The 26,341-nt window shown below is 38.3% G+C and overlaps 1 protein-coding gene across 11 annotated transcripts in view; it reads right to left on the bottom strand.

Annotated features, from left to right (window-relative positions):
* The window catches only part of BOD1L1 (biorientation of chromosomes in cell division 1 like 1), a 180,129-nt gene that overhangs the window by 137,261 nt on the left and 16,527 nt on the right, over positions 1 to 26,341 (bottom strand). For 7 of the 11 annotated variants that reach the window (XR_014027068.1, XR_014027069.1, XM_081332377.1 and 4 more), the window contains exons 2-9: positions 14,166 to 14,290; positions 12,692 to 12,882; positions 11,028 to 11,636; positions 9,798 to 9,851; positions 9,565 to 9,702; positions 7,909 to 8,078; positions 5,600 to 5,714; positions 5,315 to 5,456 (exon numbers count right to left, since the gene is read on the bottom strand). Coding sequence is in view for 9 of the 11 variants with exons in the window: in XM_081332377.1 (XP_081188503.1) it covers positions 5,315 to 5,456; positions 5,600 to 5,714; positions 7,909 to 8,078; positions 9,565 to 9,702; positions 9,798 to 9,851; positions 11,028 to 11,636; positions 12,692 to 12,882; positions 14,166 to 14,290 (1,544 nt within the window). In the remaining 2 variants the exon portion in view is untranslated. Of the gene's footprint in view, positions 1 to 1,933; positions 2,103 to 5,314; positions 5,457 to 5,599; positions 5,715 to 7,908; positions 8,079 to 9,564; positions 9,703 to 9,797; positions 9,896 to 11,027; positions 11,637 to 12,691; positions 12,883 to 14,165; positions 14,291 to 26,341 lie in introns of those variants that run through there. The other 4 variants (XM_081332390.1, XM_081332387.1, XM_081332395.1 and 1 more) reach the window with 4 other exon arrangements.

The raw sequence follows: 26,341 nt of genomic DNA, 5'->3' as shown, positions 1-26,341 counted from the left end.
ATTGCATGTGGTGAAAAGTATGTGGGTTTTGTTAGGGCATAGATTGGTGTTTGATCATGAGATTTATGAATATTTAACTCTTTGGAAAAATTCTTCTTTGAAATTGGCAATAAAACATTCTATTGGAAAATTTGAGGCTTGGATTTTGACATTAAGCCAATTGTTATGTAGTAGTGGTAGCTTTAAGGTTTTTTCCAACATAAAATTGAATTTCTCAATTTCACAACAGTGGTCATAACTTAAACAACGTTTAACATGGATCAAACATTTGGCCATCTCAAAGATCTGAGAAACTCTTAAATTGATTGAATCCACGAAAGAAGTAAAACCTATAATATATCTCTATCAAAAGCTCAATAATATTTTTAAAGTGGATATTTTGCAAATATTCCAAAAATAGACTAAGGAACTGGAATCTCTGATAACTGGAATCTCTCTCAATTGTTGGAAAAACCCTAGCCATGCAAGGAAGGTGTCAAGTACAGAACTAGCCATGAGTCCTTGTGCAGCTACAAGATATAAGCCTCTCCACTCAAAGTTCCAATCAGTACCTTATCTGTCTGTTCCCAAGGGAAAGCAAGCAGACTGGGTGATTAATGGCAGGCACAAGCAACCAGATCCACTCATGAAAAGTTTAAACCAACTACTTTATTGCATTCTACCTATATTATAAGAGTCTCCCCAGTCTGCTTGCCTTCTTTTGGGAATAGACAGATAAGGTCCCATGGAATCCTGCTGGAATAATTGGAATACTGCATACAGTTTTGGTCACAATATAAAAAAGATGTTTTCTAGAAAGAATGCGGGGAAGAGTAACAAAGATGATTAAGAGACTGGAGGTTAAAGCATACAATGAATAGTTGTGGGAACTGGGTATGTCTAGTCTAACAAAGAAAAAAACTAGGGGTGACATGATAGCATTCTTCCAATATTTAAGGGGCTGTCACAGAGAAGAGGGGTTAATATATTCTGCAAAATACCCAAGGGTAGGATAAGGACGGAAGCTTATCAAAGGTACATTCAACCTACAATTAAGGAGAAATTAATCAGTGGAACAGCTTGCTGCAGAAGTGGTGGCTGCTCCATCAATAGAGGTGTTTAAGAAATTCTGATTATAATATACTGATTATATTATAGTACTACTATGCTCTATATAGTAAACCAGTGATTGTTGATATAAAGGTAGTTATTTTTTTCTTTTTATCTTTGTTTGAGGTTTTTAATTTTTTTCTGTTTTTGGTTTCCGTTTTCATTCCAAATTTCAATCTGTTTTGTTAACTAAGTATGTTAGGGTATTTTTTTAATGAATTTAATTATTTTTTAAAAGGAATGTAACAATATTTTTTTCTTACCAGAGGAAGATTAAAGGAAGACAATATTCCTTCCAAAAAATATTGCTAAGGAAATAATTTATTCCATTCTTCTTCCCAGTGGAATAGGTAAATTTTCACTAAGGCGGAGCATGTGTAGAACCACAAGGTAACATTGGGGTCCAAAAAGACCCACTTGGGACTTTTAGAGAAAAGAGGGATTTGAAGGCTATTTCAAGCTTTTCTAGCATGTTGGAAATCATCAAAATGTACTGTACTGTAGGTCAAGAGACCAAAAAAAACTTTTTTGTATTTTAAACATAAAGAGAGCAAGGTTTTCAATCAACCATTAGAAAAATAATTTTGATAGTAATAATCTTCACTGGAACAACTTCTGTCCCATTATCCCATGATTACACCTAATCATTTTAATCACTTCATTAGGTATTTTATGTGCTATATCTCAATACTGGTTATTTATCTACCAATAGCATACAAGATTATCATTTGTAGTCTGCAGATCTATTCACTATTAATAACAAATTATTTTGTGCTGACTTTTTTGGCTCTATTGTATAGAGTATTTCATAATACACTAGAATGTAACATTGCTTTTAACCTACTCTTTTATATCACTCTTTGTCAGATCTGCCATCTTCAGCTTGGCACCTCACTGGCATCCTGCCATCAATTGTTGGGGGGGGGGGGAGAAAGGAAGTATGTAATTGGCATGTAGAAATCAGAGATGACCTAACGGTGTTTGTGTGACAGGTTTGATGGAAACCAGAGGTGTGAGAACCAGCTTGTTCCAGTCTTCAAGGCCACGGAGCCTAAGAAAGAAATACAAATTGCACTAAGAGGCACCAAAACACCTACTTGGCACACCATTGGTCAAAGTTGAATCAGTCAAGGGGGAGGGCTAGGGAGAAGGGGAAAATTTGTAACCTTTTGCACGGGAACTTTAGTTCTAGCCTGTTTTGCTGCAACCACTTCTTTTATTAAGAAGAACCTATCACTTCAACCAAATAGAATCAAGGGTCTTTCTTTCCTAGGGACCTAGCTGGAGCAAATCTGACATTAGGCTAGAACAGCAATAGTGGTCAACCAGGAGAGATACCTCTACTGTGGGACCATGCAAAAGATGTCGATTCATGAGACCAACCAGGAGGAAGTCAAAGCCTGGGGGGAAGCAATGGCAGCAAGACCCCATGGCAGAGTAGACCTCCCTGAATTGCTGGGGGAGGTGGAAAAGTGCGATGACCCCATGGTCACTGGAGTTCAGGAAGAAAGAAGAATGTGATGAGAAGCCCTCTGGGGTGACTTTCACACCTGGTAGCCGAGGGAACCTCCGGAGGGAGCCACATGTGGAAGTTGAGGAAGCAACTCTGTGTGAAGTGGATCATGAAGACATGATGCTGGAGTCACCAACTGCTGAGCTGCACACCCAGCCCCAAACATTGCCTTAGGGCCCACCAAGAAATCAGTGAAGTTGGTGCCTAAACCCAAAGAAATGGCCCTGGAAGGAGTGGAAGTCATCAAGTTCACTCCATCCCCCAACAATAGCGCAAGACCTCTGGCCACTCTGACCTGAGAATCACTGAGGAGTGAGACAGACACAGACGACAACCCTTTGGTAAGTCGTCCTGTAATCCCAGTGACCATTCCCATAGAACTGATAGTGGACTCCTCAAGCCATAAGGGAAGCCTGCTTGTTCTCTTAGACTTGGGTTGCACAAGATGCTTGGTCAACTCCACATTAGTTGAGAAGCTGGGCCTGCAGCTTCAAGAACCAAAGTGTCCATGGCGTTTTGCCAGTTGGATGGTTCAGTAGCAGCTCCCTCCGCCCGCCCCACCCACCCGCCCGCAACATTTGTCACAGAACCCATGGAGATGAGGCTGGGGGCCCACACAGAAACTCTAAGCTTCATTGTGGTGTCAGGCATGGAGAGGCCCCTAGTCCTGGGTCTAGTGTGGCTACCAAAATGGAACTCTTATATGAACTCAAGGAGGAGGCTACTAGCACCACTGGGGAAGAAAACAAAGAAAAATATAGGGGCAGCCATGCAAGAAAGCCCTAAGGAGGATTCCTGGATACCCAATGAGTACTGGGACTTACAGGACATGTTTAATGAAAAGGGCTTGGACAAGCTCATTATTCCTCATTATTCCATTGACTGTGGCACAGAAATCCTACTAGGGGCTAGGTTTCCCAAGCCCAAGCTGTATTCAATGACCCCAAGGGAGGGAGCTTGAAGAGCTCCAATCATTCATAAACAAGAATTTAAAGCGTGAGTACATACAACCAGCCAGACCCCAGGTGGCCTCCACAATCATTTTCAGAGAAAAGAAAGATGGTAAATAAATATATATAAAAGTTGCTAAGTTGTTAAATTTGTACCCTGCCCAGAGTTGTTTGATAGAGTGATAGGCAGCATATAAATTTAATTACATAAATATAGCTAGGAACTCCTGAGATAGTCATCTTTTGCCTCGAGCTAAACTGAAAAGGCCCCATGAGCATGGCTTTTCCAAATTCTTCTAAAGTTAAATATGTTTGTACAGTAATCCTCATGAATGAAGCTTATATATGTGTCCCAGGGTATATGTAGACTACCATGGCATTCATGGTTTTGTGTGGAAAATGTTTACCCACTACCCATCATGAAGGACATCAAAGACATTTTGAATTCATGGATTCACACACATACTGTGGGGAAATCCAATACTTAGTGGCATGGAAAGATGAAACAGAATGGGTAGATTTGCAACATCTTCCGAAACAGAATGGGTGGATTCACCTTAGAGCTTCCAAATTACTTAAGAAGTTCCATGAACAATACCCAGACAAACCTCATTGAACATCAATTAATCTTGCATTTGTATTTGTCTCTGTCTCCTTCCCCTCCTGCTTGTTTTTTCTTTTGCAGGACTAACATTTCTGAAAAAGGGGGGGCAGAATGGCAGATCTGCCATCTTCAGCTTAGCCCCTCGCTGGCATCCTGCCACCACTCATTAGAGGGGGGGAGAGGAAGTAGGCAATTGGCACTTAGAGAGTAGAGATGACCTAAAAGTGTGACTGTGACAGGTTTGATGGAAACCAGAAATGTGAGAACCAGCTTGTTCCAGTCTTCAAGGCCACGGAGCCTGGAGAAAGGAATGCAAACTACACCAAGAGGCACCAAACATCCGAGTAGTTTCCAAAACACCTACTTGGCACACCATTGGTCGAAGACGAACCAATCAAGGAGGGAGGGTTGGGGAGAAGGGGAAAATTTGAAATCTTTTGCACAGAAACTTTAGTGCTAGCCTGCTCTTGCTGCAGCCACTAGTTCTTAATAAAATATTCTATCACTTCAACCAAATGGAGTTGAGGGTCTTTCTTTCCTAGGGACCTAGCTGGGGCAAGCCTGACACTCTTATTTAATTGTATTTAATTTTTTTATATGTATGTTATGTCTGTGACCTATAGTAAAGTACAGGTAGTCCTCGACACAACCATAGTTGAACCAAAATTTCTGTTGCTAAGCGAGACATTTGTTAAGTGAATTTTGACCCATTTTACAACTTTTCTTGCCACAGCTGTTAAGTGAATCACTGCAATTAAAGTTAGTAACATGGTTGCTATGTGAATCTGGCTCCCCCAATTGACTTTGCTTGTCAGAAGTTTGCAAACAGTGATCACATGATCCCAGGATATTGCAACTGTCATAAATATGAGTCAGTTGCCAAGCGTATGAATTTTGATCAAGTGACATAGAGGTCCTGCAACGTTGGTGTGAAAAATGGTTATGCATATTTTTTTGGTGCCACTGTAACTACAAACAGTCACTTAAACAAACTGTTGTTAAGTCAAGGACTACCTGTAACTAATTTATTGATTTTTTGAAATCATACAAGCAAAGTACTTCTTCAGTGATTATACTCTCTGAAAACTGCAAGACAATTTAGTAATATGCCAACATTAATGTAACTCCACTTTAATGTAAAAGAAAATGAAAGTATACCTTGACTCTCTTTTTCTTTTCCTGCTTAGTGCTACTTTCTTTTCCAAAAATCTTTGTTCTTTAAGCACATCCTTAATGCTGGCACTACCGGTGTTTAAATCAAAGCTTCTTGAAAGGTCTTCCAAATTTTGAACGCTTTTACCTAAAATAATACCAGAAAATCTCAAGCTGCAGTATCTCATCTTTCCATGGTTTCAGAATAAAGGAGGCTTCCACTGGTTTGCCAAAAATGCATCCAGTAGTAAAGCACCGCACGAAAGATTGGCATAAAGTAAAACTCAGTACCTTGATGGCCAATTTTCAGAGATTTTGTTCTTTCTGCAGCCTTCTGTTTCCTCTTCTCTTCAAGTTTTTCTCTGTTAAGCTGTCTCCTCAGAAATCTCTCTTCTTTTTCTCTAGCCTGAAGATACAAATAGGGTGGGAAAGTGTGTGATCCAGAGTAAGACATGGACAGGCTTTCAGTTTCCTTATCCAAGTTTCCCTTTATTATCTAAGTTTATGAGCCCATGTGAAGCATATTAGCTGGATTCTGGTGGTGTCAGAAAACAATGCAGAGCATGCATTTCCCTCCTGTGGCTCTTCAAATGTTGTCCAACTATAATTCCTGGCAGCTTCATTCAGTACAGACAGTGCTGAGGGATGCTGGGAATTATTCTTCTGCTATGTTTGAAGTTCTGCAAGAACTAGTAGAATATGCTAATCTTTAATACCCCTAAGCATCTTGGAGTCAAATTATGTGAAATATATCTACTGCAGCTGGTTATTTAAGACTGCACTCTCTGGAGCATCTTTCCTATTTCCTGTGAACATAACATGTTAAGTCATATTATGGTTGAGCTTAATAAACAATGGGCTTCAGATTTTAGTTAAAAATATTAGCCCAAAGTGGTTACTTAACTTAGCATGCTTCCATGTGCCATCCAAACCCAGGAAACAGATCAATCAATGGTACAATTTCTGTGGGCTCCAGAAAAACAGCCAGGTCTTACCTGTCTGGAGCCACTTTTGTTAGTTAAAAAAAATCAAAAGTAAAAAAAATGCCTTCCGGAACTGTAGTGTTCCATCACTGAGGATTTTTAAGGAAATACTGGACAATCATTTGTCCAGGATGGAATAAGGACTCCTGCCTGGGCAGGGGGTTAGATTAGAAGGCCTCCAAGGTCCCTTCCAGCTGTAGAATTCTTTCTAGATGTAGTTCTATTTGGCTGGGAGACAAAAGTGCTCTTTTTGATGCACCAATCAGTTAATAAAACTGATCTTGATGAGTGTTTTGTGCCAGAAACTAGAGGGGAAGGAAGGGAGACCTTGCCAATTGGCTTGTATTTCCTAGCAACTCTTTCCTACCCTTTACCATACTATCATTCTAGATAGCCTGCCAAGCTGGGCTTTAGGAGTCTTGTTTCACAATGGATTAGATCCTTCCTGTTAAATTAAGTCTAGGAGATGCTGCTGAAGGAATATTCTTCCAAAGTGAGGCCACTGATTCCTAGAATTCCATCTATTTCCCACTGGTCTTCGATATTCATAAAAAAGTGCTTAGAGAGGTCATTTGGAGATTAGGAGTTTGAGAGAAATTCACTTCTGAAACTGCTTAAATTCCACAATGGGCTAAATCAGACATGTCAAACTCGCGACGTCATGTGACGTCGCCCAACGTTATCGGGACGGTTTTGCCATTGCCGGCAATGGGGTGGGTGCAGCTTCCAGATGACGCATCCGGCCTGAATCCAGACAAGACAAAGATGCTACTGGGAGAATGAAATTCTCAATTTGGGGATCAGGTGCTGTGAATTTTCGGTAAGTTTGTTCTCATCCTAAAAGAACAGGTTTGCAGTCTTAGATTACTCTTGGGTCCTCAGCTGACACTAAATTTAGAGAGGGAATCTACACAGAGGAGCAACTGTATTTCGTGCATCATCCAAATCTTCTCAACTAGTTGGATGTGGTGATGACTGTCCACAGCTGGGCGACATCCCAACTACAGTATATTATACGTATGTACAACATCCATTTGTATAAAGAGAAATCAATATAAAGAAGTAAGTATCTATCCATCTATTCCACACTATGGATGAAATTAGTTAGGGAAAAATGAGTTTCCAGGTGATTCAGGGCAGAGACAACCAGTTTTCTGCTGAGAGATGGCAGAAATAGCAATAAGGCACTTGAACCCATGGAGACATCCTTAAACCTTTCTTTTAATTTAAGAGGCAACAATGAATAGAGTAGCAGCAATAAATAAAAAATTAGGAGAAAAGGATTCTGAAACCTTTTTTATTCTTGCCTTAAATTTTGCCAACAAGATATGTATCCATATAAAGTGTTTCAGAGTTAAAATAAAGAAAAACTTGGTTGCCTGGATTGCGCAAAGATGTAATACTGCATGTGTACAAAACTTTACCTTCCAGTCTTTTGAGAAGTTGATATTCATAAAAAAAAATGGGCAAGCACTTCTGTGACCCAGAACCCTCAGTTTGGAGCAAAGAAGAAGCTGCTGCATTATAAATGATGCTGGAAGAAGTTTTGCAGAGTGTCATTCATCCAGGGAAATTGCCACTCATTAAGGAAAGAGATAGAAGAGCAGTTAAACTTACAACTGACTGGCGACGTTGCTCCACTGTTCTTTCATCATCTGAATCACTGTAATACTTGGAGTAAAGGTAAGGCTTGTGGATGTAAGCATGTCGACCAGATTTTGTTTTTTTATCATTTGTCCCTTCTGCCTCTGGTTTTTCTTTAATCTGGCTGCATTCATCTTCCTTGTCTAGATAAAAGTTGAGAAAACAAAAGTTTGAGGAAATGCTCGTTTTTAATTTATATGTATTCTGAGATCCAAAGAACCAGATACTACTCCCAAGGTAGGTGAAACCCCCTCCTCAACCAAACTCTTTCTCAAAGCTGATGTTTTATAGAAGGACTGTAGCTGGAAATGAAAAACAAACACCATTTTCTGAAAGCAAAAATTCTTTTGTCATTTCAGGATCCAAGCCTTTGCTATCTTCCACCTATTCAAAATAACAATAATGTATTAATATATATTGTTATAAATAATATGTTAAAATCCCACAGTATTTTACTATCCCGCTATTATAGTAATTCCAGAACTACAGATCAGAGTAAATTTAGCTTTCATTGTTATCACAAGATTCTGGAATTCTAATATTGCAATATTGCATATTGCTATTATTTGAAAGCCTCAGCTACAATTATCTTAGGAAAACTATGAATTGATTCCAGATATTCCAGCTACTAAAACCACAGACTTATCCTTTCAGCATTCAAGAAAGATTACTCAAATAGATGGTAGAGATCAAAGCAACCAATCAACTAAGCATTTGAATGCAGCTTTCTGAACTTAAAATACTGGAATTTTTTTAAAAGAAATATTATTCATTATCATGGAAAATAAAATACAAAACAATAAAAGAAACAAACAAGATGAAACAAAACAAAACCCTAACAAAAAATACTGAAATCTTTCAACTGACCTTTCCATATAAACAAACTGACAAAGGACACTATGAACAAAGGACACTATGCTGTAGTTTGCCTAATATCTATTAAATACATTTTTTCTTCCTAGTGGTTTTTCCTTCAAGTTCTGCTTTCTTTAAGATAAACTGAACATTGATCCATTGGTTGCCATAGGAACTGACATTGTGGGCTGAGAGAAAATGACTGCCCCAAAGTCAACCAACCTGCTTTCATACCTATGGCAGGACTAGAACTCACAGCCTCCTGATTTCTAGCCTGGTACCTTAACCATTAGACTAAACTAGCTCTGATCCTGTTGAACATAAAATGAGCTTTGCTAAATGAGTGTCTACTCATGGTTCGTGGTTAATGCAGAACACATCATATTAAATAACTAGTATATTTAGAAATAACATTATTTTCATTTATGTGGTATCTAAATATATGAGAATGTAGATGCAGGCTACTTGTTAAGGTAAGAAGGATGTTTATGCCTTTTCTTGCCAAGAAGAGTTTTCCCACCAATCTTTGCTTGGATTCAGTGCCCATGCAGGCATTTAAAATCACATCCAAGCTAATTCTAATCCATTTTAGAGGCAGACTAATGGAGTGAAGAACTGTATTTATTTGGATTTTTGTGGTACACTGCACTGAATGTATGTAATATTCAGTCGTTCCAACTAATAGTAGCACAGGTATACAAGGGAGTTGTATTTAAGGAAAAACAAGTTCATTCTTTTATTCTTCTCACTAACCAACGGTCAAGATTACTTTACCATCAGAAACAATTTCTCCTTCTTCTGTGCTATCAGAAAGCATGTCTTCACTATCTTCTTCAAAGGAAGAAAGGTCACTGGTGTGCACAGAGCTAACAGTAATATCACTCAGTATGTCCACATCAGAATCTTCCAACACTAAATGAGAAAAAACAGAGATGACTTAAAATCTGATCCAGAATTCAAAACATCCCACAAGTGGAAACAATACATACATGACTGGCACTACCCACCTTCCATAGTGCTGTTGAAGAAAATGATCTTTAGAAGTCTCTCTCTCCATTTGTCTGCAAAAGGTGTGCATGTATGTAAAAAGGTCTCAGTGCAGAAACTGAGCATCATCATAAGATAGATATGAAAAAAATTGTCTTAAGAATGGTCATGAAAGTTTTCCTCCTCACTGAAATGCCAACCCTCAGGCTTCCATTCTCCAGTCTGGTACCCTCCAGGCACACTGGGATTCCAATTTCCCAGAATTCACAGCATAGCCATTAAATCAGCCTGGAATTGCAGGGTCTAACAAGCCATCAGCCAGGAGGGCACCATGCTGAAAAAGGCCGTAGCAAGAGACAACTATCTTAATAAACTACATAAAACAAGAAATTAAAAGAATGCAAGAAGGTTTTAACATAACACCCATGAAAAGAGGACAAGAAATTTGGCAAAAAAGAAGATGAAAGAGATATCAATTGCTTTAGATGAGATAAAGGACTATCAAGAAAGAGAACAGCAACAGCAACCTAACAGTAATTAAAACTGAATAAAGTATATGAAAGAGCTTTAGCGTATCTTCTATGAGAAATTAATATATTTTGGAAAGATCATTAAATGATGAAACTGTCAAAACATGCAAGTATAAAAAGCCATCCTATAGGAAAAGTTCCTGGCATATAAAGAAATTAAAGTTCAAAACATAAAATGAGAAATAAAGGATCATGAATGAGGAAAGCAAAGGATAAGAATCTCAAAATGCAACATGAAAATGAGACATTATTAAAAAAAGATCTGATGAAAAATTGGCTGAAAACTTAAATGCAGTAATGTCTCCTTTCATAAGTAGTGCACAGGTTAGTAGAGAAGAGTAAAAAAAACAGTCTGGGTTAAAAATTTAAAACAAGGACAATTAAAAATCAAGAATAGTGTACAAAGATACTCACTACAAACAATGAACAGGTATGGTTTGAGATAAATAAAAACGTTCAATGCAATATTTAGTATTATCTTGCCAATATAGTAACTGCTATGTCTATAAAACAAGCTACATTCTGAAATATTCTCTAAGTCCAGTAAACTAAAATCTTTAGAAAATCACCATGCTGCAGGTAAACAAAAAAAAATCTAGTCAACCAATAAAATGTAATGCCAGTATCTTTTCATCTATATCAAAACTTTCCAATTAAATAAAAACCTCCTTTCATTTGTTTCAATCTGTTCATAAAGAATAAACACCTTTGATATTATACCTTCTTTTGTGCTTTCATTTTTGTTTTTACTAGTGTTCTTTTCCAGGGCTAAATGTTTTATCACTTCTATCTCTTTATCTTTTATTGTCTTTTCTTCTTTTGCTTTTACATCATCACTATTTCTCTTTGAGAAGTCTTTTTTGTCAGATTTTTCTTTCTTTTCTTTCTTCTTTTCCCCTTTTTCCAAGCTTTCCAGTTTTCTATCACATTTATCCACCACTTTACTTTTTTGTTCATCACTTTCCTGAACATTTTCCTTACTTGGATTAAGCAGGCTGCTAGCTTCTTTTGATATAGCTTTTCCTTCTTCATTTGAAGAAAATGAATTATTTATATCTTCACAGTTTACTACTAGTTCAAAACTTTCTTCTGTAGAGTTACAAGTTTTTTCTCCATCAGCAATGTCTTCTGCATTCCGGTCTCTCTCTATGCTGCCATCCAAACTGTGCTGACACAGGAGTTTCTTTGAGAATCTCTCATTTGTCTTGGTGTTGGTTGCTTCTGTAGAAGCCCTAGTAGCATTGGCTTCTTGGTTGAGAGATGTTATGGTCTCCAAAATAGACAGAGCATCATTAGCCATATTCACATTTGGAGTGACAGCAGGAACACCTTCAAACAAGAGTAAGGTTAAGTGCAACTATTAGTATGAGGTATTGCATATGTACTGAAGAAGCCAAAACAAAAAAGAATTTCTTGGTTCAGAATGCTCAATGTGAGTTCAACTGTGCACTTGAGCACATCCTTAGATACTAACATTCCATTTGTAACAGTAAACCATGTGGAACAACTCTGCTAGGATGCAATGTTGGCAATACAGTGTCAAGAATGCTTTTCTATTACTCTCATTATCGGAATAGGATGTTTAGGTGCCGACCCTTGACCCTTCGCTCCCAGCCAGCTGCCACCGCAGAACCACAACAGGCTTTCCTCATTCACTGCCCTCTGCCAGCAATTGTCCATTGCCAGTGGGCCCCTGGCCCTCCACCCTGTCGCTTTCCCTCATAGGCATGCAAACGAAGCAAACACTCCTCCCCTCCAGAATGGAAGCTTCCAGGGGCCATGATCTCTTTTGCAGAGAATTTATGTTTGAACTCATGCAATATTACAGCACCCGGGAGCTTCCATTGTTGGCACGAAAAGCATTTCAAGCCAACTCTCCTCTCCCTCAAAGGCAGAGGAGAGGTTTTGTAAGGTGAATGAGTCTGGCATGGCAGGGAGGGAGGGGGAAGCATGAGGTATCTTAATGGGTCGGGGAAGCCTTAGGGACCTGTTCTATCACTAGGCCCTCCATGGCCTTCCCCACCTGAGATACCTCATATGCAGTTAACGAACCACGCATTCACCCATGAATTAGATTAGAGAATGTGTGGGTAAAAGCAGGGAATGATCTTGTTCGAGGTACAAGATTCATTCCCATGAATTTTCAAGTTACGAATGGAATGGGCAGGCTCCATTTGTAACTTGAGGACTATCTGTAATATCAAAGCCTCTGTGGATAAAGAAGTTATTTTCCCTTTAGCACATTAATTTGGAAATTGGTTTCAATGACATCATTTGAATGTGTGCCTGTGGAGACATTACTTCAGCTCTTGCTTCCTTATACTCACATCTTTAAAACCCAAAAATTAAAAGCATATTCATTTTGCCAAGGGAAGAGAGAATACCTTGCAGCAAAACAGAAGGATCAAATTTCTCTTCAGGCAGGGCAAAGCTGGGATTAGTCTCTTCTTGGTGATTCATTGTGACTAAAAATTCATGGACAGCCTTTTCTACCTGTGGCCTGAATATGTGGTTGATCTTTGGATCCACGACTTGAGAAATGATCCTGTCAATTCCAGATTCTAACATTCCAGATCTGAAATGAAATGACAATATAACTTCTTATCTAGCACAGCTAGCAGAATTACTTTAAAACAATATAGCAAGTCTCTTCTATGAATACTCTAGGTAATCTTAACAAGATTATAAGGCAGGTTAGAATCATTATTTGCATATATCACGAGAGAAAATAATGAAGAATCCAAGAGAACTCTCAGATATCCCAGGAAAAACAGTGCAAAATATTGGGCAAGGATGGGATTCAATTCATCCACATAGCTAAATTTAAATTAAAACAATTTAATCCTGATTTTATAAAATCAATAATTCTTATACTTTAGATTCATTAAATTACTCCTTTAAAAATATGTAGTTGAAAATGCAACAAACTTAAAATTGATACAGATTTGCTTTCTGTGAAGAGAACTGATTCCTCTCACTGTATTTTTACATGTTTCCTTTTTCTTTGTGAAGAAGGTATAATATATTGCATATTTTCTTTCATATGAAGTTTTTCTAAAAGATTTATTTATTATAACCTGCCAGTTATTTCAGAAAAATCAATATAATGATACAGGTTGATACAAATGGATGTTCAATCATTGAAATCTATAAATAGTCCTTCACTTCTGTTTTCATTCACCAGCAGTGTTATATTGCAGGGGTCCTCAACCCTTAATTCATGGCCCAGTACCAGGTTGCGGCCTGTTGAGAAGTGGGCCGTGCAAGCGGTGGGTGAGCCCAGAAAGCTGCATTTGTACAAGCGGTGGGCATGTGCATGAAATCATCCCTCTCCCCCCTCTGCTACTGCCAGTCCATGAAGTTAGAAAGATTGGGGACCGCTGCTATACTGCAAACTTGAAAATTGATTAAATACAATGAATTAAAATTTTAAAAAATCATTTAGGAGGAAAAAACCCACATAATTAAAAACTTGAAGGCAGTATTAATTTCTTTTAATCATGTTAACATCTAGACATGATCTTTTAAAGCTGACAATCATATATAAAACACAAGATGTTTCCGTAAGAACTGTATCTCCCATATTCTCATTAATACATGAACTGTTACATGAAATATATTTGCTATGGTGAGTTTTTACTCTCATCAGTCTTTACCAAACCTTACAGGCTATTTTGAATAGCAGCCTCACACATTCACATTGAATTTCAAAATAAGAAATGTAGCAATATTTGAACTGTAACCACTATCCAAGATCTTCCAAATATTTACATATGTATCAAATCACATTTTATCCTGCATATTTCCAGTCAAACCAGTTGATCAGAGCCATGGAGAATGACAATTTGTAAAACTTACTTAAGAACCTGCTGTCTGATATTATTTCTTAATTGGTTCTTGTTCAAGTGAGGACTCCATGTATGAGTTGCTAGATGGTTGGAAACAAAATTGTCTACCCGCTGCCTTAAATTCTGATATGCAGGCTAAAAAAGAAAGATAACGTATGAAGTCTCATTAAATAACATTCATTCACATCACTAGAGAAAACATTTAAGAACCTTAACTTAAAATAATATAGAAATAGTAGAGGGAGTATACACTATAATAATTCTAGGCTTATCTACTAGGGGGGAAAAACCACTGCAGACTAAGAAAAAAATACTTTAAAAAAAATTCATTGCCCAAAGTTCTGAAAAATGGAGGCAAATATTTCAGTTATCAAACATTCTTATATCTGAATGCTCCCTAGAGACAAAATGTGATTAAAACCCCAATGCTATTTACTTGAAAACAAAGCTACATCTTTTCTCCAAAGTCTTATTTTTACAAACACAGGGCCATCATAGATCCATTATACTGAGAAAGATCAATTCTACTGAGAATATGTTGAAGGAGGCTCCAGTTTGTTGCCCTCTTTTATGATAAGTTATACTTCATGATTTTAGTAACTCCAACATGTTTAAGGAGATTCTTAGGTTGTGGTTGCCCCAAAGATGCTTTGCAAAAGGCAACTGGAATTTCTGGTGGGGGGGTTCCCTTGAAAATATTTCACTTCTCATCCAACAAGCTGCTTCAGTTCTGACTGAGAACTGAACAAGCTTCTTGGATGAGAAGTGAAATCTTTTCAAGGAAAAAAAGGCTTCAAGCATTTGCCGATGAAGTGGAAGTGTTTTAAAATCCTCCAAATCACTCAAGGATGCAAAAACAAAATGTAAAAGTAAAAGCAAAAAGAGAGTTGAAAAGAAAGTTTAAAAGGAGGCATACAGTTAAGAGGAGACCTTAAACATGACATGACTGCAATGATACCCAGGCAACCAAAGATAAAGGACTTATTTCAGATAATGGACACTGCAAGTCTTCTTTTTTATATATATTTATAATAAATATACAAATACTACAGTGCACTGACACCTGGAGACCATTTTTATTACCTATATTTCTTCTCATATAACAACTAGAGCCTTGGTGGAGCAGTGGGCTAATGCCTCCTTAAGTAACACCAGCTGCCTGCAATTAGTGCAGGTTTGAGTCCCACCAGGCTCAAGGTTGACTCAGCCTTCCATCCTTCCGAGGTAGGTAAAATGAGGACCCAGATTGTTAGGGGCAATAAACTGACTTTGTAAATAATGCCGCTTGGGGGGGCGGCAAAAGCCCTAATAAGCAGGCATATACATAGAATGAGGGCTATTGCTAAGCACATTGATTTGTGCTTTAGATTGTAAGCCGCCCTGAGTCTTCGGAGAAGGGTGGGATATAAATGGGATTAAAAAACAAACAAACTAACAATATACAATATATTTCAATTGTGCCCTTATCCCCTCCAAAACAGCATATATTCTTGAGCAGGTTTATTCCCTTTGCCTTCCACCAAGACTGTTTTTATAAAATCATCCCATATTTCATTATAATTATTTACTTTAATCATCCCTTTTTAAAATTTATGTTAATTTATCATTTATTGCCATAAATCCATATTATACCACTCATTTCTTTGAATAACCCAATACTGTCTCCAATATTTAACCATCAGTAATCTAGCTGCCATTATCAAATTCACAATCAATTCCTTTTTTGCTTCATTTATATCTTGTTTTTCCACCAGTAACAGTAATGCAATCCTCGGTGACATATCTAAATTTACCTTCAAGTTCTCTAATTTCCCTAAACACCCTGTCCCATATCTTTTGTACACTATCACAATCCCACCACATATGTTTATATGTTCCAATTTCTTTCTCGCACTTCCAGCAAATATCTGTATATTGAACATTTATTTGATTTATGTGGTGTTAGGACGCTGAGCTTGTCGATCAGAAGGTCGGCAGTTTGGCGGGTCAAATCCCAAGTGCCGCGTAACAGAGTGAGCGCCTGTTACTCGTCCCAGCTTCTGCCAACCTAGCAGTTCGAAAGCACGTAAAAATGCAAGTAGAAAAATAGGGACCACTACGGTGGGAAGGTAACAGCGTTCCGTGCGCCTTTGGCGTCTAGTCATGCCAGCCACATGACCACGGAGACGTCCTCGGACAAACGTTGGCTCTTTGGCTTTGAAACGGAGATGAGCACCGGCCCCTAGAGACGGAAACGACTAGCACGCATGTGCGGGGGAACCTTTACCTTTACCTTATGTACCACCTCCATATCACTTTATATCCATTTTCCTTAACTCTGACATATTCTTATATATTCTTCTGTTCCAAATATTTTTCCAATCTTTGACATTTATTTCTCCTAAATCTGTTTCCCAGATTAATTTCAAACCTTTTGCCCGATCTTCTAGTTCAGGGCTTTTCAAGCAGTGGTATGGGTACCACCTGTGGTAAATTGGCACCTGGCAGCCATCCTAGAAAAGTGGTAGCAGGGGAGGGGAGTGAGCTGAACCGGTGGCAGCACTGCACAAGCCTGAGCGAGAGACAGCTGGAGCTGCAGGGTGTCAGAGTTCAGCGAAAGCGCCAGGATCAGTGCCGCTTTCCAGTTGATCGGCGTTTCTTTGGGGCTGTCAGGGCTTAGTGGAAGCACCAAGATCAGTGCCAGGCTCCAGCTGGAGCTTGGTGCTGATCCTGGAGCTTCTGCTAAGCCCAGAAGAAGCGCCGATCAGCTGGAATGTTGCAGCATCCCCAGGGTCTTGTGATTTACATTCAGATGCTTGGCAAGTGATTCATATTTATGACGGTCAGTGTCCCAGTGTTATGTGAAGTGACCAAAGTGACCAGTAGATGGGGGGGAATAAAAACCAAACACCCCCAACCCCACCCCCGCTGCCAATTCTCAACAGAAATGCTCACAACAATGAAAACCTCAGACAGGAGGAAGAGCACTGCTGGGCGGGCAGGAAGGTGTCTTGCTCGGCTGTGGCTTGGGGGGGCATTTTTTCAGTGCCACTGTAACTTCAGTCACTAATGAACTGTTGAATGGCAAGGACTACCTGTACTTCATCATTTCTTTCCTTTTTTTTTTTTTGGTCATCAAGTTTTTGACACTTTACTAGGTGACTGATGGTACTCGGATATTGCCATAAAAGTGGTACAATGGGTGAAAAGGTTGAAAAGCCCTGTTCTAGTTCAGTTAATATTCTGTATATTTTCCCAATTCTTCCTTTACCTATACTGTATATTCTTCATTTTCCTCACTTTCTTTCATAATTCTTTCAAATTTTATTAACTATCTTTCACCTCAAATTTTTCTTCCATTTTTAATCCATTTCTCTAATTGTATTAAATTCAACCAATTTAATTTAGTATCTCATAAAACATTCTTTAATTGTATTATATTCTTTATCTTGTTCTTCCAGTCTTCCCATTTATATATCTGATTTTTTTAATTTACTAATCCAATCTTTCAATTCAATCTTAGGGAATTTTTTCATTATTACCACCAGTGTTAAAGGAGAAAATCCTGACATTAACCGATATCTCCATTTTTTCCATAATTCTATCAAATTTTTTAAAACGGGATTTTGAATTCTCTTAATAATTTTTAATATCCTTTTTAAACCAATACGTTTCTATAGGATCGCCTATTTCCCTTAATTTCTTCAATTCTATATCGCTCCATAATAAATTTCTATTTATTTATTTATTTATTTATTGATTGATTGATTGATTGATTGATTGATTTATTGATTGATTGATTGATTGATGGGATTTATATCCCGCCCTATCTCCCGAAGGACTTAGGGCGGCTAACAACAAAACATATAATAAGTACATAAATCAAGATAAAATGAAATTGAGAACATCACTGCAATAAAAAATTAGAGAATTTAAAAAATGAATTAAAAATACTAAATATAAATTAATTAAAATGCCTGTCAGTCTAGGTCAGCCTGGTGGAACAGGTGTGTTTTGAGGCCGCGGCGAAAGGATTGGAGGTTTTGGGCCATCCGAAGCTCAGGGGGGAGCTGATTCCATAGGGTTGGCGCTCCCACAGAGAAGGCCCTCCCCCTGGGGGTCGCCAGCCGACATTGTCTAGCCGACGGTACCCTGAGGAGGCCTTCTCTGTGTGAGCGTACTGGAGGATGGGAATTTGTTCCCGGCAGCAGATGGTCCTGCAAGTATCCCGGACCTAAGCCATGTAGGGCTTTAAAGGTAAGTACCAGCACCTTAAATCTCACCCGGAGGGCAACTGGTAGCCAATGCAGCTCACGCAGGAGGGGTGTAATATGGGAGTATCGGGGAGCTCCCATCACAACCCGTGCAGCTGCATTCTGCACCAGCTGAAGCCTCCGGGTGGTCTTCAAGGGCAGCCCCATGTAGAGAGCATTACAGTAATCAATACGGGAGGTAACGAGTGCGTGGGTGACTGTACGTAGGGCATCTCGGTCCAAAAAGGGGCGCAATTGGTATATAAGACGAATCTGTGCAAATGCCCCCCTAGCCACGGCTCCAATGTGATCTTCAAAACTGAGTCGTGAATCTAGGAGGACGCCCAGATTGCGTGCTCTATCAATGGGAGGTAACATCTCTCCTCCTATAGTCAGAGATGGAACCTCTTGGACTAAACGAGATGACGGTATGTACAGCCACTCAGTCTTGGCCGGGTTGAGTCGAAGCCTGTTTTCTCCCATCCAAATCTGTACCGCTTCCAGACAACGGGACATCACATCAAGGGCATCACTGGGTTGGTTCGGGGTGGAGATGAATAGCTGGGTATCATCAGCATATTGATGATATTTCACCCCGAAGCTACGGATGATCTCTCCCAGCTATATCTGGGACCACCCTTAATTGATTAGCTACCCAATAATTTCCAACATTTGGAAGACCCAGCCCACCCTTTTTTAATGGTTCATGCCATAATGTTTTACTTCTTGCTCTCTTACCTCCATTATAATACACCTCTAGCAATCTCAGTATTTCCTTTAATTCTTGATCCGAAAACTTAATTGGGATCATCCAAAACAAAAAATTAATTTTTGGTAAAACTTTAATTTTTATTGCTGCAATTCTTCTGAACCATGATAATTTTACTTTTCCATATTTATCCATTTTATCTTTTATATCTTTCTTTAACTTCTTATAATTATAATTATAACTTCTTATAACTTCTTATAATATCTTCTTCAAATCTTGAATATTTTTTGGGATGTCAATACCTAAATATTTGATACTATATTGTATTTTTAATTTATATTTTTCTTCAATATATCAATTTCTTCTCTACTATGGTTATATAATATCATTTCTGATTTTTCCGTTTATTTGCAATCCACTATATTTCCCAAATTCATTCAAATGTGATTATACCCTCTCTATAGTAGCTATGGGATTTTCAAATGTTAGTAATGTATCATCTGCAAATAAATTTTAGTTTTCTTATATACATCAATTCCTTCAATCAATCAATTTTTCCTGGTTGCAATTGCCAAAACCTCCATCAATAATACAAATAGAACTGGGGATAAGGGGCAACCCTGTCTCATTCCCCAGCTTAAGGTTATTGTCTCTGTAACATCTTCATTTATGACTATTCTCGCTTTATTCTCTGAGTATAGTTGATTTATCACATTTCTAAAAAAATTTCCAAAGCCTAACTTCTCTATTAATATTTTCAATGTAGGCCATTCCACACAAAGTCCTTAAAAACGTCTAATGCTAATAAACCAGCCTTTAATTTTTGATTCTTTATGTAATAGCCTATAAACCCTTCTTACTACATCTGACATTTGTCAGCCTCTTATAAATCCACAGTGATCATTTTTAATATAATTCTCTATAAATGTATTCAATTTATTTGTCAATATTGCTGTAAAAATCTTAGCATCCTGATTAATAGGGATATTGGTCTATATGATCCTCAGTTTTTAAGATCTTTATTAGGTTTCGCTATCAATATTATCAAAGATTGCTTCCAGGAACTTGGAATAATTTCCCCTTCCATTATTTTATTAAACATTAATTTCATCTTCAGCACCAATAATCCTTTAAAAATTTTATAATATTCTGTGCCTAGTCCATCTAACTGTGGTGCTTTACCTATTTTCAATTTATTAATAACTTCCAGTATCTTCTCTTCTAATTGTGATTCCATTATTTCTTTATCATATTCTCAAATTTTACAGTTCAAATTCTTTTCTATATATGCCTGGCTTTCATTTACATTTATTTCCTTTCCCTTATATAACTTTACAAAAAACTTCTGAAATATCAACAATTTTTCTCTCATCATGTTACACCTTTCTCCCTTTTTGTTCTTTATTACTCCAATCAGGCTTTTTGCCTTTTTAACTTGTGTGGCTCTAGCCAAAATTCTAGAATTTTTATTACTATTTTCATAAAATTCCCTATTTAAATAAATTAGATTTCTTTGAACCTGTTCTAATTCAATATTTTGCAACTCTTTTCTTTTAGCTGATAATTCTAACATAATTCTATTCTACTTTCTATATTCTCTCTAGTTCTTTAATTTCCTCCTCCAACCTTTTTGTTTCTCTGTTTTTTTATAGGAATATTTTATTCCTATACCTCTTACCGGTGCTTTCATTGCACCCCATATTACACCTATATTACTACCTCCCTCTTCATTTATAGTACATATGTATTTTAATTCTCTTTCCATTTTCTCTAAAATCTATTTTTAAAAATCCTCGAATCCATTCTCCATCTACTTGCCTGTTTATAATCACAATCTATTTTCATTTCCATAGTTACCATTGCATGATCTGATATTTTAATTATTTTTATCTCTGCTTTCATTATTTTAGATATTTCCAATGTTACAAATATATAATCTATTCTTGTAAATTTGTCTACTAGAAAAATATGTGTAACTCTTTTGATTGCCATGTAATTCTCTCCAAACATCTTTTAATCTATTTCTATTAATAAATTTTCTTAAATCTGTATTATACTTTATTTTTGCTTTTGATGAATTTATCAATTCCTATATCCATAACCATAATATAATCACCTGCCATTATCACATAACCTTTTTTCTTTTATTTCTTTATATACCTTATTATAAAACTCTTTGATTCATATTAGGTGCATACAAATTTGCTAAAGTGAACTCTTGTCCATAAATCAAACCTTGAATTATAAGAAATCTTCCCATATCATCCCTTTTTATGGCTTTTATCTTAAAGTCACATCTTTAGCTACCATGATTGCTACCCCTCTTGCTTTTGATGTACCAAATGCCTTTTCATATACATCAGCCCAATATACTGTAACCTAAGTTCATTCACCCCTTCTTTCGATCTGTTTCTTGTAATACAATATCTATTTTCTCTTTGTTAATTGATTTTTTGATTCTTGCTCATTTATATTTTCCTCCCAAGCCATGTACATTCCATGTAGCTACCTTCAACAATTTCCCATCTATTCCTTATATTACATATTCCCTTTGGTCTCCATATGTGCTTTAACATAAATCTTACAAAACTAAAACTACAAAGCATATTGTCCCAAAACATAACCTCTTACCCACCCATATACATATATATATATTGTTCCCCTTCCCTTCTTCAGATCTTCCTCCTCTCCTCCGCTTCAGGGAGAGGAGCCAGCCCTGCACGGACTTTGGTCACCCACGCCACCTCCCTTGACCGTCTTTACCCTTAATTTCTACACCCAAACATATATTGTAAAATTACAAATACTTATATTCTATCTCTACAATGAGCTTGTAACTCCTGTTGCTTCATCCAGGTTCCCTTTCTCCTGTAGATCTTCTTTATTTATCTTCTTTATGATTCCGTGCTTCCTTAATTTCTCCATCGCCTCCTCCTTTGTTTCAACTCTGTAAAACTTTCCACCATAAGAAAATCTCAAAAAAACCGGATATCCCCAGCTGTTTTTGTTGTTAGTTGCGAAGTTGTGTCTGACCCATCGCGACCCCATGGACAACATTCCTCCAGGCCTTCCTGTCCTCTACCATCTTCTGGAGTCTATTTAAGCTCACGCCTACTGCTTCAGTGACTCCATCCAGCCACCTCATTCCCCTTCTTCTATTGCCCTCAATCTTTCCCAGCATTAGTTAATTAATTAGTTAATGTTATTTTTCTTCAATATTTGACAAACTTGATGCATCTCTTTCCGCCATTGTAAAGTCTCATTGCATAAATCTGGAAAAACTTGTATCTGATGTCCCCAAAACATTATAGACATGTTTCACAATTTGCGCATCAATTGCTCTTTTTTTGCGTATGACCAGAGTCGCACCACAATATCTCTCGGCAATTTTCTTCCCAACCTTTTTGGGCCGACTCGATGTATTGCATCAATATCATATCTTGTAAAGGGGACATTTGGGAGGATCAAGATACCTCAGTCCAGTACTACTTGAATCAATTTTGCTTCATTTTCTTCACATTTCTCCAGATATCCACGTATACGTAAATTTGATCGGCGCTGACGATCACATATCTCAATCAAATCCTTTTTCATCTGATACACCTTAGTTGTCTGACTTTTTAACACCTCATCATGTTCTCCCATTTGAGTTTTCACTTCTGTAATATTTCGTGACATATCCTGACTTTGTTTCGCCATATCTGTTATTCTTAGATCCATATTATCCATTTTATCTTTTATTTGCTTCAAATCCTCCTTTATATTTGTCATTTCTTTTATATTTATTTTCATTTCTCTTAACTCTTGTAAGAGAATATCAAGTTTATCTGGTTGAGTCAGTGACTTCTCAGGCGATTTTTTCCCCTCACATCCATTTCTAAGGCTTTTCCCACTCGAATCAGATGTAAATCTGAAAGTCTAAGGCCTGCTTTGGGTCTTTGCCAAAGATTTTCTGCACTTTGGCTGCGTTTTGACATCCAACCAGCAAAAAGAGCTCTTAACCTTCTAAGAATTTTTACACAATCTATAGTCCATACACGTCACTTCCTCCCTTTGTCTTGTCCTTATCAACTTATCTCCGTGAAAGCAACTTGATGGAAATAAAAAAATCCAAAGGCAGCAACTACCTTTATTACACACGCCTTATCAAGGCTCTGTCTTAAAGGTGTTTAATATTTTCACTTTCTCCAGATCTCAACATTTCGACTGGAAGGAGTAATGGGCCTTCACACTGTACACTTATAAATCAGCTTTCAGCTATACTTCTTTAAACTCTCTCCAAATTATTTCTCCTTTCAGTCTACAATCATAGGGCCACTCCTCTCCCCATCAGCCTTCAAAAGCCTCTCAAGTCACATCCAAATTCAAAGCTTCTCTGGGAGAATGTCCCATACTGAATCAAATACAATCTAAACTTCAGGAGGAAAGCAAGGGAAGTAACTCATGTTTCATAATCTCTTAAATTTTCATGGTCCTTAATTGTTATATTTCTTAATACATTCTGTGATGGTCCGGAGGAGGCAGAAATTCAGCGTCCGTCATCCATTCAAGCTAGCTCCGCCCCGCTCTTGTATTGATTTCAACCTGGAAAGAATTTCTTTCTGATCTTCATCCGTATTTTCTTGGTGGTACATCAAACTGAAGACTTTGGGGACAGGTGTTAGAGATGTTTTTTTACCATTTAAAGCTGAGTATGGGATATCCATTTCATTTTTTGCAGGTGGTCTTTATAATAAAAATTGTTCATCAATCAAAGATTTGTAATCCAAAATATTCTATCATCTCAAGCAAAGATGTGTGTTTCTCCTGCAGGGAAATATTTCCATAACACAGCCCTGAAAGTCAGTTAATATTTATATTCATAGTTCAGGCAGGCCGGTTTCAAAATAGTTCATCGTCTATGCCACACCAATAAGCAGTCCAAAAGTTGGGTTTTTTCCCCCTTTTCCCAGCTGCAGTCTTCAAAAGTGAAAGTTTCCAAGGACAGCAATTTGGGCTTCAAGAAAGTTTCCTGTAGGCATAACAAATCGTCATGCCACAATTCCCCACTAGATGTCATTAGCTCCATTTTCCAGCTTTTTAAATCCAAACTTATATTACAAGCTTTTCAAATCTTTTTTTTAAAGTCTCAAAAGCACTTTTAGTCCCCAAATTTCAAAGCCATATACGTGTATTAATTCCAAATTAATCTTATAATTTTCTGTTTCCCCCAAGTAATTAGTTCACCGCTTTTCTTTTCCTGAGGGAATGGGGTGGAAATTCCCCTCCCCTCTCTTATCGGGGAGGGTGATTTCAGCAATTTTTTCCAGGAAATCTTAGATTCATAAAGAGAAGATAGGATCTCACCCAGTTTCATCCAAGCTCTTGAACGGTTGCTTGTTAGTGCTTATTGTCTTCCGCTGTCAGCAGCTTCTGACTGGCTACATGAATGTAGCCAGTCTTTCCCCTGCTGGTTTGGAGGGCTTCCTTGGATCAAACAAAATCAACAAGGGTCCTCTACTTGGTTGTTGCCTCTATGGGGCGACTTTCGACCCTTTCCAGGGTCCCCAGCGGGCCAAAATCAAACGCAAAAAGATGGAGCCCCATCTTCCTGTGCCTGTTCTGATGCGACGTCAAACTGGAAGCCAGTCAGTCTTTTTCTTCTCCCCTTGTAACCTCTGTAAATAACCCCTGTTCCTTACTGGATTGGGAGGAGGATGACTGCCTTTCTGTGGAAAATGAGGCTTCAATAGGAGATAGAGGGAAGAACATGCTGCACACAACTTTGCTTTTTGCAGCTCTTTCTCAAAAACTTCAATTTGTTCATAATAACTTTGCAAAGCCTTCTCCTGCACAGTTTGCTCAGGGCTTGGAGGATAATAGCTCACCTCCTTCCCTAGTGAAGCCTTAGGTCTAGCACCAAATCTCTATCCCTCTGCTGGCATTCAGTTTTCAGAATCGGCCATTTTGCCTCCCTCTTCACAAGCAAAGCCACACCCACAAGGGATCGCCATTTTGCCTTCTTCCTCAAAGACAGAGGCACGCCCACAGTGGAATCTTGTGTAAGATGAATGGGAGCCTGACTGCCTTGTGTCAAATGACACGTGAGGATACAATGGTGCCTGAATCTAATGTTATAGCACCGTCTGCTGGTGAATCTGTTTTACAAGATGTATTTCAAAGAATGCAGAATGCATTTTCACAGATGTCCCTTCAGCAGGCATCACTCCAAGCTGCCACACCTCCTCATTCATTGGGAGCTTCAGCTAGAATGCCTATTAAGCCTGCTACTATTAAAGTTCCTGTCTCAGATGGAGCACAGCAGCCTTCACCCCAAGCGCAGCCTCCACTGGTTCCTCAAATACAAAGGCCAGTGCTAACTGCAGGCCAACTTACTGTAGCAGCTCAAGCGCCAGCACCTTCTGCTGGCCAGGGTGGCATTGCAGCTCAAGTACAGCCACCCCCAGCACCAGTACCTGTAGCAGCTTCAATGCAACTGCCGCAGGCCCTGGCTCAGGCACCACTGGTGCCCCCTGCTGGCTACGTCCGGATGGCACAGCCTGCACAACCTGCGCGCCAAGTCCCAATTGCACAACCTGCACAGCCAGTACCCCAATTGCATGTTCCTCAACAGCCACCCTCTATTGTACCACTGGCTGGTGATTCAAAACTGAAGCGGTCAGAACAGAATTACAGGGCATGGGTCAGTGAAGTTGGACTTTTGCTTCGTAGAGAAGGTACCCATGTGATGGTGTTTAATCCTCCTGCCCAGCAATGGCCTCCTGACATAAGGGACTTGAATAATAGAGCATGCACGTTATTGATGTCCATGGACACTGAATCGCAGCTCACATTTTCACAAGATGCAACTGCCCAACAAATTTGGGCTCAATTAGAAACATGTTACCGGCCTACGTCCATTGAGTCTACATTTTTGCTTTTGTCAGAGTTCCATGGTTCTAGATTAAAACCTGGTGAGCATATTGGAGAACACTTAACTAAAATGAAAGGAATAAGAAAAGAACTGGGTGAAAAAGGCTATCCTATTGATGACTTTCAAATGATCAGCATTATCATTAACTCTTTGAATTATGAATGGAAAGATGCTATTTCTAAGATTAATTTCTAAGATTTTTTTTTTTTTTTTGCCGGCTCCAAAGATGGCGGACGCGCTGGGGAGAGCTCCGTAGCCCCCAACAGTAAGGCGTCCCCCCAGGAGCCCCCCAGGGATGTCAATGGACCCCTGGGGTGGGGCCAGAATTTCGG

This window comes from Vipera berus (assembly GCF_964194415.1).
Source record: "Vipera berus genome assembly, chromosome: 7".
NCBI classification, from domain to species: Eukaryota; Metazoa; Chordata; class Lepidosauria; order Squamata; family Viperidae; genus Vipera; species Vipera berus.
Note: the sequence above shows the minus strand (reverse complement) of the source record. Positions and strands in the feature narration are given on the sequence as shown.